At 34.0% G+C, this 23,395-nt stretch overlaps 1 protein-coding gene across 2 annotated transcripts in view; it reads right to left on the reverse strand.

Annotated features, from left to right (window-relative positions):
- CSMD3 (CUB and Sushi multiple domains 3) overlaps positions 1-23,395 on the reverse strand; it is an 879,736-nt gene that overhangs the window by 259,463 nt on the left and 596,878 nt on the right. For both annotated transcript variants that reach the window (XM_081111575.1, XM_081111574.1), the window contains 3 exons: positions 19,236-19,392; positions 6,265-6,456; positions 676-802 (listed from right to left, as the gene is read on the reverse strand). In XM_081111575.1, coding sequence (XP_080967701.1) covers positions 676-802; positions 6,265-6,456; positions 19,236-19,392 — 476 coding nt within the window. The remainder of the gene's footprint in view (positions 1-675; positions 803-6,264; positions 6,457-19,235; positions 19,393-23,395) is intronic.

Genomic DNA, 23,395 nt, shown 5'->3' on the forward strand with positions numbered 1-23,395 from the left:
TACAGAAGGCAACTGTTCGTTCGTTCTCGTTCGTTCTCTCTCTCTCTCTCTCTCTCTCTCTCTCTCTCTCTCTCTCTCTCTCTCTCTTTCTCTTTCTTCCCTCCCTGCCTCTCTAGGCATGCCCTCAGGGGAAAATTAAAAACAGAAGAATTAAGTGAGGAAAGTGCCAAGAAGCAGAATAATTTCTCTTCCTCTGTGCCCTCTTATAAATATAAGAAGCGTCTTTCTATGGGGTTATATCAGCTACCACTGTGACCCATAAATCAATAAACCATTCTTTTTTTAAAAAAAATATATTTTATTGATTTTTACAGAGAGGAAGGGAGAGGGATAGAGAGTTAGAAACATCGATGAGAGAGAAACATCGACCAGCCGCCTCCTGCACACTCCCTACTGGGGATGTGCCCGCAACCAAGGTACATGCCCTTGACGGGAATCGAACCTGGGACCTTTCAGTCCGCAGGCCGACGCTCTATCCACTGAGCCAAACCGGTTTGGCAATAAACCATTCTTATTAATACTTTTATTTTTCATATGTTTAACAGATAAAATCTAAGTTTTCCCTTACCAAGGGTAAAAATCTTGAAAAATGTTGATGTTGATTGATATTATACTTAGGGGCTCATCAGGAAATCCAGATCCCCTAATCATTTTAAGAAAATAAAATCCATTTACCTGACAATGTTTCCTGGATCCACCTCAATCATCCACATGCAACGCAGATTATTGTCATATGGAAAGGGGTAACCGGGAGATAAGATTCTTCCTGATGATTCTCCTTTGAAACGACCCCCACATTCAGCTAATAAATAAGAAAATGAAAATTTAACTCACAGTTTAATGCCAGTCTTTTGAAAACAATCTGTGAATTTTACATTGATACCTAGTACCTTAAGAAAAATAAGAATTGACTCCCCCTTTTCTTAAAAGTATGTATTTGTATATGCTTTCTCAGAGTAAGGTATTAATTGAAGAAAGAACATATTGCACAATAAAGCAAGAGTGTCAAGTTAGATCACATAAAAGATAATGGAATGAATGCAATTCGGGATTTTAAAAAAAGAGAGACACACTCAAAAACTCTAAGTTTAGGATTCCAAACACTTTAAGATGTGTTGTTAAATAATGACAATTTAAAAAGGAGAAACAGATGGCGAGTTGCTTAGTGCTAGTTGGTTGCAGGCTGAATAATTCATCATCTTGCTAACCCACCTCTGAGAAAAACTAATCTTTACTGTAGTCCCTCAGGCCTTCTAAATTTCATTGTCCTTTTATTCCCCTTTAAATCACTCTAAACACTTTCACTTTAACCTCCCAAAAGCCAAAGCATCATTTTTATTAGAAATTTCTTACTTCAGTTAAATCTAGTTTGGTTTTGATTTAATGTAATCTCTAATTTTTATAAAATTCATCAAGTTAAAATGTAAATATTGTCATATAATCTAAAGATATTTTTATCTTTTGGGGGATTCCCTCTCCATTTTAATACTTTTTTTTTTAACATATAGGGATGCCTGGTGTAGTCTTAATTCCAGAAATAACTGTATTCAGGAAGAGAAAACTAAGTATTTTAGTCATATATTAAAAATTTGAAAATTCTCCAAATTATTTCCTACTAAAAAATAACCAAAACAAAGCTTGCTAGTTGCATAAATATTTGAAGATACTCTCATATTTTCCTTGTTTTTATCTTACTCAAATTCAACGGCTGAATTAATCTTCTTATTTTTTTTTTTTAAGGCCAAGTTCAAAGATAGAGTTTTAGCATTTGGGAGACACCTTAGAACAGAACCTAATGTTCAAATTTGCAGGCTCTACTCATATAAGTGTATTTGTTTCAAAAATTTTAGATATTATATTTCACTGTACTGTGATGGTTAGTTTCTTGTGATAACTTGGCTAGGTTTACAAGAGCCAGCTATTTAATCAAACACAAGCCTAGGTGTTGCTGTGAAGTTATTTCATCAATGTGGTTACCATCTGCAATCAATTTACTTTAAGTAAAGGAGATCACCTTTGATATTGTGTTTGATAATGTAGTTGGCCCTCATCTAATCAATTGGGAGGCCTTTTGAGCCAAAACTGACTTTTCTAGAAAAGAACTTCTCTCTGTAGTCTAAACTCCTGCCTGACCTTCCAGCCTTTTGGCCTTTCCTATAGATTTTGGATTTGTCAGTCACCACAATTGCTTAAATCAATTCCCTAAAATGAATCTCTTTAGAAAGACGGATTATAGATAGGTAAGTAGATAGATCAATTGATCTAGATCTAGTATTCTATTGATTCTGTTTTTCTAGAGGGATTGACACACATTCATAGAGGACTAGCAGTTTTTTGTATTGCAACAACAATTCAATCTAATTTATATTGGGATTAATTTTTTAATAGTTTGTAATTTACTTATTATTACTAGTATTTATTTTTTTTAGTTAAGTTTTATTGATTTGAGAGAGAGAGAGAAAGGAGAGGGGGAGAGAGATAGAAACATTGATCAACTGACTCCTGCACATCCCCTACTGGGAATTCCAGGCTGCAACCCAGGCACATGCCCTGACCAGGAATCAAACCAGTGACCCTCTTCATTCATGGATTGGTGCTCAACCACTGAGCCACTGGCTAGGATGTTATTATTTTTTAAAATATGTTTTTATTTTTATTTTTTAAATATATTTTATTGATTTTTTACAGAGAGGAAGGGAGAGGAATAGACAGAAACATTGGTGAGAGAGAAACATCGATCAGCTGCCTCCTGCACACCTCCTAACTGGGGATGTGCCCGCAACCAAGGTACATGCCCTTGACCGGAATGGAACCTGGGACCCTTCAGTCCGCAGACCAACGCTCTATCCACTGAGCAAAACCAGTTAGGGCTAAAATATATTTTTACTGATTTCAGAAAGGAAGGGAGAGAGAGTGATAGAAATATCAATGATGAGAGAGAATCATTGATAGGCTGCCTCCTGCATGCCCCCTACTGGAGATCAAGCCTGCAACCCAGGCTTGGGCCCTGACAGGGAATGGAACCTGACCTCCTGGTTCATAGGTCAATGTTCAACCACTGAGCAACACCAGCCAGGCAGCAATTTATCATTTTTAAGTAAATAAGAAGATATCAGTATTCAAGATGTCACTATCACTTGTGGTGTTCCTATTTTTTTAAACAAAAACTTTATTGAACAACTAGAACTGTATACCTATATTAATTAATTCTCATCATTTTTATGATTTATCAATATTGGCATATATTTATTATGCAAACAAATTTTATTCTTCATTTTTTTCAGATTAATGTTTAACCAATTACAGGCTAAATTGGAGTTATGTGCACTATGTTATATCTTGAATTTAAACATAACTTCTTTTTCTCTCCATTTTTCTTTATTTAGTATTTTGATTTCAAATGAGCCGGGGTGGTATGTTATAGTGCTAGAATTCATTTCTGTGAGAAGTCTTATGTTTGCAGGATAACAATAAAATAGTATTTAAAGAAAGTATACTGCTTTAAAAATTAATTTTTATTTGATCAAAGTATAAGTTTTAGAAACATTATTACCCATGTATTAGAGAAAAAGTTTATTTGCTTGAGGAAAAAATATAGCCATATAAATATTTAATATTAATAAGCACAGAAAATTATAATCTTAGGCCAGGTGGTAAAGCTATCAATTGTTGCCAACAGAGAACACTATCCAAAACAGAATTTCATCTTCTGTTATCATGGAAATCATCACCATGTGCCCAACTGTTTTCAGCTGTTATTCCTGATCATCTATCATTGAAAAAATAAATAAATAAACGTTACCCTTCTCATGAGATCTTGAGCAGTATTAAGTCGCTAAGTTTGTCTTGGGATATTTTATATAAAGTGCATTGATTCACTGCAAACATAATTAAAATCTTCTGATCTCAGACCAAATGTTCTTCCATTTGCATAAATTACTCCAAAAAATAAAGAATATTTTCAGCTTGGATCAATACATATTAAAAAACATATGGTTTTTAATGTATTTGTTTTGTGAATTTAATTTTCAAGACAGCATGCAAGTCAGCATTTGCAAGTTTATAGTTTTATGTTATTGTAACCTTTAATGATTTTCTAAATATATTTCCTGTACACATCAAAGAATATAACCTAGAGAGAATTAATCAATGCTACATTTTTCTCATAACCACTGCCAGTGGGCGGTTTATTGGTCATATTCCAGAATCCTAAGCTTAATCAATTTAGGTTGATTATTATTATAGATATTATCCTCATAATCTTCAGTTGCTGTCTGAACAGAAAGGACTAAAAGTGCATTTTGGTTGGATTAAAAACATGTTTGCTTTCTGCATGAATCTATGTTTTAAAAATCCAATAGAGGTCTCAGGGCATCAAAAACACTGCAGTTAGCCACGAGGCCTCTAATGACTCAAATTCTATTTTTTAATAGTTTGTATTCTAGCAAGTTTTGTGGAGATTCATATGTTAACCATACCAACTAACAAAGATTAAACCTTGTCTCAATAGGTCCTCAAACCATATACATTAAATATGTGCATTTTTTGGATATTAACCTTAATAAAACTATTTTAGAAAAATATTTTGGCCAATTTAATACATACGGACATGTGACAGAATGAATCTGTGCCTCCACAAATACCAGTACAAAATAAGAATGACCAAAGAGTCACTGCATGTTTGTTCCCTACTAAGCAGTTAGTGTTTGGTTAAAATGTTTTTTTGTTGTTGCCCTAATAATCCAACCTGGGATATATTTGATTTTGTGGGGAGGCAGGAGGAGTAGTGGTCTTTACTATACTTTTCTATCCACCCTCCCACCCACACATACCCAATATTCATTATTGAGCTATCAGATAGTAGAGAATGCTTATTGTCTAGCTTCATGTAAACTATATATCTGATATCACTCAGAAGAATCTTATGGAAATTGGTTAATTATATTAAGCTGCATACACATTTTAAAAAGCATATGAACTTCCTTATATTTCTAAAAAGTTGAGTATATAAACAAACCCTTTTTAAGTTATTGATAATAGTTTATTGTTTTTAATCACCTTGATAGCAGGACAGGCAATCATTTTTTATATTAAAACTAAAGGCCTGGTGTACAGGATTTGTGCACTGGTGGGGGGCGTGGCCTGTGGGGATCAACCCGCTGTGGAAGTGCTGTTCATCCCAGTCAGCCCAGTGGTGCTCCCACTGTGGGATCACAATGACCACCAGGGGGCAGCTCCTGCATTGAGCATATTCCCCCTGGTGGTCAGTGTGCATCATAGCGACTGGTCGACTGGTTGTTCTGGTCATTCCACCATTTGGTTGCTGGGCTTTTATTATATAGGATAAATATGTACAATGTGATTGAATAAATTATATGGTTAAGAATCTTAACACATTTCTGTAGTGTGTTAAATTTTACCAAGATAGGAAAAATAAAATAATGCTACATTGCATCAAAACATACTCATAAAAATTATTAAAAGAAGCCCTTCACTTTCCATTAATTTCCTTCTGACAAATTTTAGTTCATTAACTTCATTTTTTTTTAGGTTTTGAAAATAGTGTATTTCTTACTAATATATTTTTTTAAATTTTTATTAGCTATATTAGGGTAACACTGGCTAATAACCTGACATTAATTTCATGTGTACAACTTTGTAGTTGTATACTCTATGATAATATGGATGGATCTTATGGAATGAGTTAGGCAAAAAAAAGATAAGAACTGTCCGGCTGACATAGCTCAGTGGTTGAGCTTTGACCTATGAACCAGGAGGTCACAGTTGGATTCTTGATCAGGGCATATGCCCAGGTTGCAGGATTGGTCCCCAGTGTGGGGCCTCCAGAGGCAGCCAATCAATGATTCTCTTTCATCACTGATGTTTCTATCTCGCTCTCCCTCTCCCTGAAATCAATAAAAATCTATTTAAAAAAATACTTTTTCAGTCATATGTAAATATAAAATAAAAAGCAACAAATGAATAAGGAAAACAAACATACAAAGAAACAAAAAAAGCAAATAACAAACTCATAGATACAGACAAGAGAATGGTGGTTCTCAGAGGAGAAAAAAGGGTAAAGGGAGGACAAAGAGCATAAATGGGGTCAACTACACGGAGACTAGACTGCGGGCGGGGAGCACGTTAACTTCTTGACTTAAGGTATGAGTTGTGTGTAGACAGATGGAATCACTTGAAAAACTACAGTGTATTCTGGTAAACTTCTATAGAAATATTTCCTGACAATCTAAACGAGTCTCCTACCAATACAGGAAGGCAGAGGGTAGTCCCATGCCCTTCTCTCCCCAGTCATGCACTTGAGAAGGCTACTTCCATGGAGAGTGTAGCCGGGATTGCATCCGTAAATGATAGTGCTACCGGCAAAGTGGCCTTGGTCACTGATCTTGTATCCAAATTGTGGAATGCCAGGGTCTTCGCAATGTGAAAGTTCAAAACCTGCGAGAAGAATATAAATTTATTAAAGGTGAAATTTAACAGAAAAAATTAAAACTCTACAAATCATGCATTCCTATTATTTTCATACAGTTACATTCCCTTACTCAGTTGTATTCTCTTTCCTACTTATAATACTCTTACCACATTTAATTTTGATATTAGGAAACAGCCAAAGAGAGTTTTTACATTTTTAAAATAAGTATTTTTTTTTTTTTTGTATTTTTCAAATGATTCCCATGGGCTATATGACTATATCATGGCTTGTTGTTGTTTTTGTTGTTGTTTTTTTTGTTTTTTTTAAATATATTTTATTGATTTTTTACAGAGAAGAAGGGAGAGAGATAGAAAGTTAGAAACATCAATGAGAGAGAAACATCGACCAGCTGCCTCCTGCACATCTTCTACTGGGGATGTGCCCGCAACCCACGTACGTGCCCTTGACCGGAATCAAACCCGGGACCCTTCAGTCCGCAGGTCGACGCTCTATCCACTGAGCCAAACCGGTTTCGGCTATCATGGCTTGTTTTAGTACTAAGCTGCTTGCATGCTTTAAGTGATTTACAGCTAATAATAGATTTTGGCCATTATAACTACTACATCAAATTTTAAAACATAAAATTTATGTGAAATCATAACTGTCCAAGTAACAAATATGTCCACTGCAAATATAAATTGAGACTCTTTACTGCTATAGTCTTAGAACATGAAATAGTTTTATATTTAAAATATACTTTATCAAAAAATAACAGAATAGTAATTAGATTGAAGAACCCTGAATTGTTATATTCTGCCTTCTCCAGAAATTTACAGCTCTGAAAAAATTCTCTCAGGGAAATAAGCCCCCAAACACATATTATTCTTCCTACATGTTGTCACTCTGGGGTGTAAAGAAAATATTTTTGTGATTCTGCAGAGTTTCGGGTTCTTGCATTAATTTTACTGGAAAGTTGGGACCCTGGGGCCAGAGCAAGCCTTAATAAGTTATTTTACAACTATAACATTAGTAAGAGAATTCGAGAGAGATTTCCCTAACTTCGGAGGGGGTTTGTGTTTATAATTGAAGGGAAAACAAGGCCAGGGCCTGAGGGACATCTTCAGATGACAAAAACTGCATGTACAGGAGGCTAATCTGGCCTCTGAAGAGATGTCTTTACTTTGCAAAGGTTAGAATAAAAAGCCAGAGTCCTTCCTATCCATCTCAAAGAAGCAAAGGTTTTTCTCTCCCCTTTCCAGACAGGAGGGCGAGACAGCTCCTTTAAACAGAGAAAGCCTATTTTTCTTCATCCCTTGTCTCTGTCCACTCGTGTAGATTTTTCTATCTGATTTTCATCTTGTTACTACAAGTTTAAGGGCCGGGTCAAAGGGGGCCCACAGGGTTATTGTTATTATGATTATATTATCTTAATGATAATTTGATCTCTCAAGATCCAGAAGACCTGTGTATAATTCAGAATAAAATTAATAAAGATGGATATTAAAAACCTAACAATCGGAGCACAATAAACTGTTAAGATCCTGAAATAACTAGAAGATACTTCATAATTTAAACCAAACATAACACTAGTAATCAAAACATATTTCCAACACCCTATGGAGTTCTCTATCTCTAATGTTTTACAAAAAGAAGATAATTAGGTGCAAAATTATCCAAGTTATGACTTCTGAGACTAGAGAATGAAAAAGAATATCCAGATAGCCTCATGTATGAGGGAAATCTGTGATTTTAAGACAAAAATGTTGGAGATAAGGAAAACATTTGTGCCTTAAGTTATATAATAAAAAGATTTGCATCTCTTTTATAGGCACAAACCCTTGACCAAATTAGTATAGAAACTAGAAAGTAAAATTTACATCATTGGCTTTTTTACAGTATCAAAACATACATAAAATCACCAAAACTTGTAAGCTGGAAGTAATGTGTTTATACTATAATTTCTGTGTGTTGAGGGATATATTTGCTCTTGGAGAACAAAAGGATCCTTTCCTAGTCTCTTTTAGGGGTTCTTAATCATTCCCTTCTCAGTTAACTGATAGAATTGCTCTGCATATTTCAATTCATTTACAATCACTGCTTCTTGTATTTGTTTCCCTACCAACTAGAATGATTTGATTACTTTTTCTTTCTCACAATGCCCACCAAGCACAAATTTTGGCACACAGCAGATGTTCAATAATGCTCCTGGATGACTTTGGATTTTTAAAGGCAATTACTTCTAGGAAACAACTAAAAAAATACCTAAAATAATTCTAATGAGAAACTGGAGTTAATGAGACGATTAAAAAAACACATCTTCAGAAATTTCCCTTACGGATCAATTTGTAACAGCCCAGTTTGGGTAAAAATATGTTAAGGGAAATTCAAACAGCTTCAGAGACAGAGCTAGACAAAAAGTTAGACGTTAATTCAAACGATGACATATTATTTATATATGTATATATACATACACATACATACATGCATATACATGTATATATATACTTTATATATATATATATATATATATATATATATATATATATATATATATATATATAAACAAGGTATAAGGGATACATGTTCTAGCAAGTCAGTCTTTTAAACACAGAAGTAGAAATAGCAGAAGTTGTAACTGTAAAATTTCAGAATATTAATTTGTATACTTGATACTATTTTTACTTACTATTTTTTCGTTATTAATTAAGGTATTACATATGTGTCTTTATCCCCCCATTACTCCCCCCCTACCTCCCCCCTGACTCATGCCCTCACCTCCCTGGTGTCTGTGTACATTGGTTATGCTTATATACGTGCATACAAGTCCTTTGGTTGATCTCTCCCCCTTACCCCCACCCTCCCCTGCCTTCCCTCTGTGATGGTTTGATCAATGCTTCTCTGTCTCTGGATCTGTTTTTGTTCATCAGTTTATGTTGTTCATTATATTCCACAAATGAGTGAGATCATGTGATATTTATCTTTCTCCAACTGACTTATTTCGCTTAGCATAATGCTCTTCAGGTCCATCCATGCTGCAAATGGTAGGAGTTCCTTTCTTTTTCACAGCAGCGCAGTATTCCATCGTGTAGATGTACCACAGTTTTTAATCCACTCATCTGCTGCTGGGCACTTAGGCTGTTTCCAAATCTTAGCTATTGTAAATTGTGCTACTATGAACATAAGAGTGTATATATCCTTTCTGATTGGTGTTTGTAGTTTCTTGGGATATATTCCTAGAAGTGGGATCACTGGGTCAAATGGGAGTTCCATTTTTAGTTTTTTTGAGGAAACTCCATATTCTCCACAGTGGCTATACCAGTCTGCATGAATATGCATACTTGATACTACTTTTAAAGTGTCCCTGTTCAAAAATTGCAAAACTGCATTCCTTCAACTAGACATAATATTGAGTTTATCATTCAAGATGCAGCCACTTTTGAGCATGTATCATTAATAAAAACAAAAATGAAAGTCAAGCTTTCTTTTCAAGGTTCATTACCAAATTCATCCTTCCTTAATTAAGTGAATGCTCTGTAAATGCGGTTGGCAATTGTTGGTGATGAGGTAAAATGGAGATAGTTTTTGCATATTAAGATAACTTATAATACTTTGCATTGTATATGGAAATGCACATGGACAATAGTATATAAACTACAAAGCACAACATCATTTAGTCCAGTTTGGTGGAATTATTATTGCTTATTCATAAATATTCAGAACTTTATGGAAACATTCAGCTGCCAATCTTTTCATTGAAAAGCTCAAATATTTGAAACTTACAATTAAATAAAGAACTGTATACAAAATCATATAAGGTATTAATATTCCCCATTCCTTGTGAAATCTGATAGTCTGATGAAATGAAAATTTCTAGAGCATGAAGGGAACTGAAAAATCCCCATTACCTGAATTCTTTTGACTTGCTGAATAACTTACATTGAGATCTAATTCTTTTCCTGTCACCATGTAGTATAGTATTTCTTTAAGGATTTCTAATTTAGTTTTTTTTTTAATATGTTTTTATTTTAAATTATTTTTATTGATCTCAGAGATGAAGGGGGGAGGGAGGGAGAGAGAGAGAGAAAGAGAGAGAGAGAGAGAGAGAGACATCAATGATGAGAGAATGATGAGAGAGAATCATTGATTGGCTGCCTCCTGCATGCCCCACACTGGGGATTGAGCCCACACTCTGGGCATGTGCCCTGACTGATAATTGAAGCATGACCTCCTGGTTCATAGGTCGATGCTCAACCACTTAGCCTGGGCTCTAATTTAGTTTTGAGTTATAATTTGAAACCTACAAAGGATAATGTAACTTCACCAACTTACTCTATCACATTCTAGAATCATAGTTGCTCAAGTTAATTTTAATTCATATTCATTTTCAGAATAATACTCATAGTAACTGTTAACATTCAAATTAACATTATTATTAAAAGAACCAATATTGCAAAACAAGTTAAAGTTCCATTCGTGTCCCTCCTTAATCCCTTTGTGGTCTTTCCCTACCAAGAGCTGGCAAATATTCTGAATTGGTTACCATTATCACACATATTTTATATATTTTACCACATATCTATATGTCTATGAAAATACATAATATGTTTTGCAAGTAGGTATACATTTTACTAATTATAAAATTATTTTAAAACTTCTTCTGAGCCTTTATATATTGCCCAGCATTTTCTTTTAACCTTTATATTATGCACATATACATTGTATTTATTTTAACTACTCTGTGGAATTCCACTGTAGGCCAACCCCAAAGTGATTTATTTATTCTCTAGTTGATGAGCATTTATAACATTTCCAATCACTACCGTTACAAAAAGGCTGTGCTTCTATGTGCCCTTTCAAAAGTATGTGAGTGTTTCTATAGGTTATGCCCCATGTCCGGATCCATTTTGTCCCTAAGATTCATTCAAAGTTTGCTAATCTACTATTCAACTTTTGCCTTGACTTACTGAAAGGTAAACAGTTGACTCCCTACCTCAACATAATTTCTTTTCAATTTATCAGGAACAACAACTGTGTATTCACATAGGGACATGTCATGTCTGGTCAGAAAAACAGAACCAATGCTACAATAAGGCAGAAGGCTTAGAGATGTATGATATCTGAAAATTAACTTTTTGAATGTAAGTAGTATTTTTGATGTAACAAAATAAAAAGACCCTTATGTGTGTGTGTGTGTGTTTAATCAGAGTTTTGAGCTTATAGAAGTTATGACTTTAAACAAACAAACAAAAAGATTATGGAAATGACTGCTACTCATTCCAACTGGAGAAATAGGTGGAATGTAAAGAATACATATTTTTAAACTGCCAGTGCTCTAAATTCTATGTATAAAGTCTGAAAAAAGTGCCAGTTTGTGTATTGTACATCATACATTTGTACATCATTCTGGAATGGTGGGGTTCAGCATTTCCTGATTTTTTTATTTTATTTTATTTTTTTTTTGCAATCAGCCATTTGGTATTTGGCCAAATGTAAAAATGGTGTACTCTAATTATATCTTGGAATGGAATTTAATGAGATATTGCCAAATTACTATTCTAGGTGACTTTACCAAAGATAAAAGAGGTTAAAGCTCTTCAAACTGTCATCAACACTTGGTATGGTGCACCTTTTTAATTTTTACCAATTTTATGAATGTACAATAGCATATTATTTAATGTTTACTTTTCATTTCTTAATTTCTATTATGCATTTGACTTATTGGCCACTGGAGTTTCTTCTGTGAAATTTTCTTTTAGAATTTTTTTTTCTTATTGACTTGTAGGATTCTTTCTATACAGTGTATGTTTTTATATTATATATATATATGTATGTATATATATATTAGCTCCTAATATACATATATAATACCTCCTAAACGGTCTCATCTTTTTAGTTTTTTAATGGTATGTTTGTTATAGAAAATTAAAAAAAATAATGACTGGGGCTTGGTCAGTAAAGCAGACTTGCTAAGATTCAATATAAAAATAATTAGAGGGAAAGTATAAGACATGTGAGGGAGTGGAGGTCAGAGGAGCACTGCTGGCTTTCAGGAAATCCAGTTCTGGGAAGCTGCTGCCACACATGCCCAGGTGCCAGCAACACAATCCAGCTGGAAGATGCTGGTGGAAAATAATGGCTTCTCCACTGATCCCACCTTTCCGCTCTCAGGGGACTGCCTTTAATTGGCAGATTCTAAGCAGAGGTCGTCGCTGGAAAGAATCTGGCAAAGGTACTGCCAGGTTTTTAATCTCTGTGCTTCAGGATGTGCTTAGAAAGGCAAAGATGGACAGACTTTTACTTGTATATTTTGTTTTAGAAAATTTTCTCCTACTTAAAGACATAGTTATTCTGACAGTTTTTTTTCTAAACATTATAAAGTTTTGATGTTCATATATGTCTCTAATCTTCCAGACATTAAATTTTATGTAAACAGTAAATTTGTAGGACTTTAAATATTTATGTTTAAGATTAACAGAACTTTTGGGATGTGAAGGCTATAAAAATGGTAATGTCTCCTTTGTTATTCCAGTATGAAGCAAGTGCATCCAATATTGTCTGTAAATTGATAATCAAGACATATTTCTTTGATATTTTAGTTAGAATATATTATACTAGATAATGCAGCATAAATCAATACTTCCTTTATTACTTAGTTAATTTCAAGATTTAAAGAATAAAGGAAATGCCAAAAATATCTGTCTTAAGTGGTTTATAGGACATAGGAATACATGGAATAATTTTGTTGCTCTTTTGTAATTTAATTATTTTCTACTTGCATTTGCATTAAATAAGTTATACACTAAGAATAAAATTAGAGTTAATAGGTCATCTGATTATTTTTCACGGTTAACATTGCCAACAACATACTGTAATGAATTTAAAGGGTTTAAAGAGGGTAATTTCTTACATATGTATAAGGCTAGTACACAAGAAAAGGTATCAAACATTCGCTAATGCCCATCTTTAATTTGAATATAAAATTTTAAATGGCCATGTTGTGTAGATTATTGAATCATTTCAACCAACAACAAACAACAACAAACAATAACAACAAAAGCCTGGAAGTCTAAGAGAGTTAAAATATAGCTGAACTTTTCTCTTGCAATAACACATATGTCTCAAGCATTTTAGTAAATTTAATGTACAGAAGTGATAACAAGGGGACTTCTGAACCCAGGGGCACTGCTAATGACTGGACATACGGACATTACCAGATCAGCTTTAGAAAAGACAATGCTATAACCCATCCTAAAGGTATAATTTAGCTCTCTAATAGGATAGCTTAAATATCTAACTCCTTTCTACTGAATGAAAGTGGGGTAAGTACAAATGAAAAGCTAAAAGAATTTGCAATGAAACATATCTTCAAGAGACAGAGTTTTAAAACTTAATAAACACCCTGAGAGACACTAGGAGTATGCCATGACCCTACAGTGCATTTGGCCAATGGGAAAGCATTCAGATACTCAGGAATAAAATGACAAAAGTTGCTTTTGGAAGAAGTGCATTAACATTTAAAACATTAATTTTCTTTACAATTACATCAGTGATAAGAAAGAGCATTACTTAATGGAATTTTCCAAAAATAAAATTTAAAAAATGCCCAGTCAACGTGGCTCATCGAACTATGAAGCATGAACCAGAAGGTCACGATTCCCAGTCAGGGCATATGCCCGGGTTGCAGGCTTGATCCCATGTGGGGCATGCAGGAGGCAGCCAATCAACGAAATCTCTCTCATCATTGATGTTTTTATCTTTCCCTCTTTCCCTTCCTCTCTGAAATCAATACAAATATATTTAAAAAATAAAAATAAAAAAACTACAACAGGTTATGTGCAATATAGTATGGTAATTAAGAGCATGGATTCTAGAAGTAGCAGAGCTCCTCAGCTCTGCTTCCATATCTGCACTTAATAACTATCTGACCTTGGGCAAGTCACATAACTTTTCTGTGCTCTATGTTTCCTCCTCTTCTTGTGGAATACAACAGTACCTCACTCACAGGATTGTATTTAGCAAGTGGTAGATAAATGTCGGTTATTACTTTAAACCCGCACATTTGACATGGTAATATTGAAAGTCTCTGTGCCTTTAAATAAAATCCAAGCCCCTCACAGTCCATCTCCCCTCTGCCTACCTTCCAACTTTACCTCTCACTTTGTCCTGTTCTTCTCGTTGATCCAGCTCCTGGCACACAACTCAAGGCCGGGCCTCTCTTAAGCCTTTGCACTTATCTGCCCTCTACCCCCAGATCTGAATGTGGGTTCCCCTTCTTTTAATCCACTATTGCCCTGTTATAAACTAATTCTAGGTGCAGTTCCCTTATCTTTTGTTCATATCTTTATTTTCTGTCTTGTCCCAATAAAACATTGGCTTCATATGGACATAAACTTTGTCTTATTCACTGTTTTCTTTATCTATAGATCTCAAGCATTTCAGTGGGGAAAGAAAAAATTTAAACCTATGACCAAATAAGTAATCTCAACAATAAATTATTTCCAGTAGAGGAGTAAAAGGGAAGACAAGTCACCAAATAAAAAAATGACATTTTTACAACTTAGCCTTCAGAGAGAGAAATACAATAAAAGACACCAGGTTTTAGAAATGCATTCTTGAAATGGTCAGTGAGGAGCTGAAGGAGTCTAGTCAGAATATCCTATAAGGATTTCCCAAATTATATTAGAGTGTTACCCAGAGCAGAGTAATGGTTTAGCAAGGATACTGTATTGAGACCTGACTTTCTGATTTGTTCTGCCAACTTTAGGAAAAAGGAATGGTCATTTTTTCCCTATTTTACTCCCCTATACCTTCTCATGAAAACAGCCATGCCTTTATGGGACACAGGGAAATTAACAACTCATTTGTGTTATATAAAGCACCTGAAAACATGCTTCATCTAGATCTTTATTTGGGTGAGTTTCAGATTTCTCAAGGGCAAGAGTATTGATGGCCATTAACTTGAGAAGAATGGGAAAGCGATCTGACTCAAGGAAGTAATTGCTTCTGCGAGGCCGGAGGGATGGAGGAGCAGTGGGAAACCCTGCTATAGTCAAGGTCTGACCTAGTGTCACAGAGATTTTATATTTGATCTGCATAGCGGCCCCCACTTCAACTGACTAATCAAACTAGAATTGACTGAGAAACTTATTTGGGAGTAAAAGACTAAATAAGATTCTTCTTGACAACTCTAAAGGGTAAAGACTGAAGAAATTTAATTTGCTTTAGGAAATAAAGGGGTGTGACAAAGGGTGTAACATTTTCTCCCCTCAAGTATATCCTAGGTATGTATATGACTTATCTATTGTGGCAAGAAAGTGAGACAAGCCCCCCGTTTTCTTAGCATAGTAAGGCTAATATTAATAATGTGTAAACCAATGCTTTTCCTTTCTAAACACCGAAGATTCTCTGGGCTTCCATGACACCATGAATCATGGAGGCATATATTAATGCAATACCGTTGGACATATTAATTTTTAGAATATCTGCTATCGCTGTACCTGATAGTAGACACTGTAAGGTGCCTTTTCACTATCTCTTTTCCTCTTCTTCCTCACTAAAACAAACCCCTGATTTTGTTACAAGCAGTTATAGAATCATATCAGACCGTGTATTATGATGGTCTAATACTAAACCATTTAGTCTGCCAAATACTTCATTTCCTGGGGTGCCTTCTAAAAAAACTTCAGGCATAACCGCATGGCCCAGTTTTGAGAGAGTGTCTAACAGAGGAAAGTGCATTCCTGATAGAAGGAACGCGTGTGATTGGCACTGCCTGTTCTCTCTTTCTTCCTGCCTTGAATGTGTCTATCCTGTGACCATGTCACAAGCACGAAGAGAAAAAGTGAACACTAGGGCGGCCACAGTAGCAAGAAAGGGGCAAGACCCTTACTGAGTAGTTTGAACACTTGTGTCAAACCGACCCGTCATCTTTCTCATATACATCCTTGTTTAAGCCATTGGAAGGTTTTCCATTACTTTAAGCCAAAACCGGCCTCTCAGTCACTATTCTCACTATTTGCTAGTCTTGGTGATTATATACAGAATGGAGCAAGAAGACAACTGAAAGGAAATGAACCCCCAATGGCCTGTTTTACAATATTTCTTTATTTTTATCTCAGCCAAATGAGGTTCTGTCTACCTCAAACTGAAAATAACCACACAACAGCAAGTGTTACTAACTCAACAAAACCGACAATAGAAAGATAGCTAGAAAGTGACCATCATTTGACCGTGTGTCACTACACAAGGGTGGTCTTTAAGGCTTCTTTATGCTCAGATTAGAATTAAGAGAAGCTAGGTAAGTGGGATTAATCTGAATTGTATCATATGCCTTAAAAGTGCTTCATATGTTCTTTTTAATCTCAGTGCCTTTCCTTGTCCTATTCTCTTTGCCTGGGATACTCCCTATTTCTTTCTGTGGCCTACCAACCCTACCTTTAATACCACCTACTTCAGGAATCCTTACCTGACCTGCCCACCTTAATGTCCTCTCGCCTGTCTCTAATTCTCTTAATGGCAGAGGAGGAGTTGAATTTAGGAACAGCTGGAGACAGGAATTCAAACACAAATACAGTTGTTGCTGCTTCATTTTTCCCATATATGAACACCTAGTATATTCTCTCATTAGGAGATGAATTATTGCTGCTAAGAATTTTATGAGTATTTAAAGTATGTGGCCTAGTAGAATCTGCTGTATCATAAAGGCATTTTATAAACACAGTATTGAGACCATATGTTAATTTTACCAAAAAATATGTAAATAGATACGATTGAACTAAAACAGACTAAAGGCATTATGAAGGGAAATGGCCCCAAAGAACTATGCACATTATGTTTACAAAAATTATAAACACAATACAGTGTGATAACTGTCACATTAATTATAGATATAAACACATATTTATAGATATAATACCCTTTTTAAAAATAATTGCTTTTATACTTTCTTCCCAAATTCTTTAGCTTCCCGTCTCCATAAAGACGTGCTAAAGGATGAACAATTAGAGTCATTAAAAAAGAGTGACTTCAAATATTTGCTTTTTAAGGTTCCTCTTATTTGGCATCCAATAACTCATGCCAATGACAATAAAGTCAATGATTTTCCTCATCCCAGATTCCCAAGCTCCCCATACAATTTAAAAATTCAGATATGTCACTCCAATAAATTAAATTAAAGAATCCAAGTATGTCCTACAATACCCAGTTTCTTTGCATCAATAATGTCAAGTTGCATAGAGTTTGAATATCAGAAAGGAAAATTTCTATTTCCTCTATGAAACCCATTAACATTTTAGACATGGAGAAATGCAAAATGATGCAGAACAAAGAAAGGCCAATATATAAACATTGAGCCATGACTTGAAAAATGTCAGCAGCCCTGCTAGAAAACAGAAAGGAGGAGAAGAAAGCATGTTTAAAAATATTTGCCCTTCCGAAGAGATCACATCATTTATATTTGAGCAATAATCCTCAATACCATTACTTTTAGTCCATCAAACAGTATACTTATAACATAAGTGGCTTGGATTTTCATTTGTCTTTGCAAGGACTTCATAAAAAGATCACATTATACACAAAGTTCTTAGGATTTAAAAATAGGTATTTAACATTCATGTTGTTAATTTATTTTTCCTTCATGTTAATGATGTAACAATTAAAGAACAAGTAGAAAAAGCCTTGACATAATCAGGGAACAAGAGAAAGCTCTCAGTATTATACACCAGAATATATTAATATAATGAGCCATACTCTTCTGTCTACTATTTCAAATTTCATTACGAATATTTAAACAAATGATTATGATTCATATCCCCTTTAGAATTCCATGTGAATAACTTTAGTGCTTTACCTATTTAATTTCCCTGTTTTCGTAATAGTTTCCACTCATCTGAACTCTTGAGAAAATTTAGAGTGGTCATTAGATTTTTTTTTTTCAAATATTCTAATAGTAAAGATTCCTGAATATTGCTACTTAATTTATTTTGCTTTATTAAATGAGGATTCTGAACTTCTAAGAATTTATTTGATCTGATGGTAAGTTTATTAAACACATATAACCACTTCAATTTATCTGTGCTTTACTTTTTAGTACAGTGTCTTACACAGGGTAGATACTCCATAAATATATTATTTGAATATAATTTATTGTTCATTGATGTAATTAGTCTATTTCTTATATTTTGGCAATTGTAAAATTAATTCATATGACAATGTGATCTACCTAACTATGATTCATGGTCTTTGAACTGCTACCTGTTTAATTGTCTGAATAGTTGTTTGAGTATAATAGAGTAGGTTTTTATAAAGTTATTTTTAATAAAGCAATTCAACACAAAAAAGGCAAAACAAAATAAAAACTTAGCTACTCTTTAGTGTGAAATCACCTGAAACCATCATTTCTCATCAATAACTGTCCAACTGTTCTATCATACACAAATTGTGTGTGTTTTGCAATTACAGGTGGGAGCCAAAATATTGGATTCCTATCTATTAAAGAGTTTAGTTGTATTTCTTAAGTATTCGATGGGTAGAATAGTGCCATTTTGAAAATAAACAAATAATCTCAAAGTCACAGATTACTTAACCTTCCTGAACCTTAGTTATTTAAAATGTAAAACAGCAACAGTTAGAATATCTGTAATTTATGGAGTTATTGTTAGGATCAAATGCAATATGTATGTAGAAGGCAGCCGCAAATTGCAAACTGATGATCAAATGTTGTATTTTACTTCACCTAGTATACTTCAATTATTTAACAGATTCTCAGAATTAGTGTTTGACAACTTTATTCTTCCAAAATACTTACTGGTATAGACAAGTTGAAAGCCTTCATCTGTCCCTTCAGAATCAGAATTAAATTCTAGCCAGAGCTGATTTGAAGTACTACTAAGAGTCAGTCCTCGCATAGACGCTCCAGTGAAAGCACCTAATAGATGAGTTGTTTTATCTTTTCCATCATAAATCTGCAAAATATATTTATAATTAAAATGTAAATGTGCCAATAATAACTAATTCAGATGATGTATTTATATCTACATAAAAGAAAAAATTATCATAATCTTCCTAAATAAGTTTACTACATGTTTTCAAAGGAAAATTATACATGCATATTGATTCCTATAAATAACAGGCTAAGAGTTAAAATTCACATGGGTAATTTTAAAATTCCAAACTCAGTAGAAGCTAAGTAATACTCAAACCCACGTTATATAACTTCTCTTATTATGAAAGCAATCCTTTCTTCTTCATTTTTAATGGCAGAGTTAAAAAGCTGATATTAACTACAAAGAGATTTATTTCCAAGGTTGGCTGATTGGTTGTTTTCTGCAACTTGCTCAAGGGGACCAAACACCTGCTTTTCTAATAATATAAATCATACAAAATGTACATGCTTCTTTTTCAATTTCTATAATTTACCCATTTACTTTAACTTACCTAACTTTTACATTTTTTAAAAAATATATTTTTATTGATTTCAGAGAGGAAGGGAGAGGGAGAGAGATAGAAACATCAATGATGAGAGAGAATCATTGATTGGTTGCTTTCTGCATGCCCCCTATTGGGGATCGAGCCTGTAATCCAGACATGTGCCCTTGACCAGAATCAAACCTGGACCCTTCAATCCATAGGCTGATGCTCTAACTACTGGGCCAAACTGGCTAGGGCACAGTCTTAAAATATTAACTTAGAAGAGTGCTAAATGCTTTTAGAAACTTATTAAAAACTCAAAAATATTCAAAAGCAAAACCGATAAACTCCCAAGTATCCCTCTATCATTCTCATTCTCACTGCATTCTGACTTGCTTTTCTTTTATCAATGCATTCTAGACATCTCTTCAGGTCAGAAGATAAAGAGGCTTCCTTTTGAACACTGTGTAATATTTTTTTAAATATATTTTCATTGATTTTTAGAGAGTGAGGAAAGTAGAGAAAGAGAGAGAGAAAGAGAGAGAAGCATCCATGAGAGAGCAAAGCATAGACTGGCTGCTTCCTGTATGCCCCCTCCTGGGGATTGAGCCCACAACCCAGGCATGTGTCCCAAATGGGATTCAAACCAGCAAACCAGCAAACCAGCAAACCAGCAAACCTTTTGGTGCTCAGGACAATGTCCAACCAACTGAGCCATACCGGCCAGGGCTGGGAAATATTTCATACAGTGACATTACTACAACTTGCTGTATCATTCCCATATTAATGAATTCAAGTTGTTATTTTTTTACCACTAAAACTAATGCTGAAATAAGCAAATTTTTTATATAAACTCTCATTATTTGGTACTTGTATTTCAATAAGACATTATTCAAAATATGATATTTCTGGGCTAAAACGTATTGCCAGATTATTTTCCAAAATGTGTCTAGTAATTAAGCTGAAGGTTTACCAGTAATGCATGTTAGCACTGTTTTTCCTTAGAAGCATGTGCTTTCAATGTGAGGTTATTACCTCCAAGGAGGTGGAAATTGGCTCTTGCGGGTCATAAACTCTTAGATATTATGATGATTTGTGGTCCTACAAAGATCAACTCTATCTTACAAATATTATTCCATAGTATTTAGTTTCATGGAGTTGGGGTTAAGAGTTCTAAGGTGAATGTTAATCAGTAGAGAAACCTGAGAAATACTCCTCAAAGTTATTTGTCTCTTGCCTGACATTAGAGTAGGAAAGTGGATCACTAAACTCCTAATCTAGTGATCTTGCCAGAGCAGCAATGTTCCCAAAAGTGGTATTTATGCATTGTGTTAAGTACTATCCTTCTTGACCCAGAGAAAATTTTAAAAAATGATCCAATATTTTCTGTTATTGGAGAAATATATTTATTTCGAGTCTTTCTATTTTTTTTAAGCTAGCACAATACTTTTTTTCAAAAGAAACTTTCTTAGAAACATACTTTTAAGAAATTATTAAAAGAAAAGGCACTAATGTTAGAAATATATAACAGGAAAAGAATTATCATGTGCCTTGCTGGGAGGACCTAATTCAACACTTAAACTCACTAAATAAAGATTATTTAATAATGTACAGCCAATAGGTAGAAAACAAACACTAAAGGAGCACTACTCTATCAACAAAGTAAAATGAAGCATGATCATTCAACCATGAATTTTAAAAGAATGTATAAAATTATTAAATCCAATGACACAAGTGTAAATTAGGAAGGCTTTAAAAAGATAAGAGTTTTATAGTAATAATCAAGTCAATGCTTTTAACTGGTAAATAAAATCCTTCAAATGTATTCGAAAACATATGGAAGCATACAGGCAACAGGGAAGGACAATGTAGTATAGTAAAAAACAAATTACTTTTGAAAGAGACATGAATATAAGCATAGAAGTAAGAGGATGAAAGAACTAAAATGTACTTTCATTTAAAAGTAAATTTACTTTACAGAGTGATTATTGGGTCTAATCAGAACCATACAGAACTTTTATTTGAGACTGTTACTTCTCATATTTCTATTCTTATTAAAATAAGGATCTTTAAGAATATTTTTATTTACTTGGGCCTATTTTTCTTTTTTAAAATATAATATTTTATTATTGTTATTTTCAACATATATCTTTTTTTTAAACATAGACACTTTTCTTTTTTCTTTTTTTTTTTAAATATATTTTATTGATTTTTTACAGAGAGGAAGGGAGAGAGGTAGAGAGTTAGAAACATCGATGAGAGAGAAACATCCATCAGCCGCCTCCTGCACACCTCCTACTGGGGATGTGCCCGCAAACCAGGTACATGCCCTTGACTGGAATCGAACCTGGGACCCTTCAGTCCGCAGGCTGATGCTCTATCCACTGAGCCAAACCGGTTTCGGCTCAACATATATCTTAATATCTATTTTTTTCAAAAAGCTAAAAGAACTAAGATAACTGTATAATATTATACTTTTTAATTGGAAATTAATAAATTCTTGGTTTTTCCCACAGAAAAATTCTTAGTTACTTAGCACCTAATTCAGATAATAAAGACTTACTTTTATGCCAAATATAGAATTTCAAATCAATTTAAGAATTAATAGTATGAAAGTCATTGAGCCCTTTTATAATGTTAATAAAACTCTTTGGTAAGACTAATTTGTTAAAAGGTTGCAATTTATCTGGTAGTTTAACACTAGAACAGACTAAAATTTAATATTGCCATGTTTCAATTACCAAAACTTTTGTAATGGATCAGGACTTGAAATGAGTTATGATGTATAGACTCCTTAGGTTCGAAAGGTCAAACCTTATTATGATGAACTGCTGATCAACATTCAAAACTGTTGTTAATTTTATAATGAATGTATGTTATAAGATATATGCTCAGTCATTTCTCCAATGAATTAGCAAAAAAGGTGTTATCTAAATTTAAGAACAGATAATACATAAAAAAGTAAGAGAGAAATTACACATGTACTTATGTATATGAACATCTGAATTATTCCTACTCATGGACATTACAAATTTAATTTTTTGTCATTTGTTTTATAGGTTGATTTGTAAACTTAAATACATTTTTCTAACAAGGTAAGGAAGATGTCAACGTGTGAGTGAAAAATAAAGATTGTTTTAATGGTCAATCAAAAAGGACTCTATTTGAAATCTTATGTTTTTTTCCAAAAGTAATATGAAACAAAGCAGAGAACTTGTATTCAAAAATATTTATGTCTCTGAAATAGATATATATTGTGTCCTCAATTATATGAGCCAGCATATTCTAATATGGGAGTTGTGGCACAATGAAAGGTCCACTTTTCAGGGGCATTAGCTTTATAGTTATACTAGAAGCCTGGTACACGAAAATTCTGTCACAGTCTAGGACCCCTCAGGGGATGTCCACCTGCTGGCTAAGGCCCGCTTCCTGAGCCTAACAGTCAGACATCCCTCTGGCAGCCTGGAAGCCCTCGGGGGATGTCTGACTGACATCTTTAGGAGGTGGGAGAGGCTCCCGCCACTACCACTGTGCTCGCAGCTGTCAGCCCAGCTTGTG

The sequence above is a fragment of the Myotis nattereri genome (genome assembly GCF_964212035.1).
Source record: "Myotis nattereri genome assembly, chromosome: 17".
In the NCBI taxonomy this organism is placed as follows: domain Eukaryota; kingdom Metazoa; phylum Chordata; class Mammalia; order Chiroptera; family Vespertilionidae; genus Myotis; species Myotis nattereri.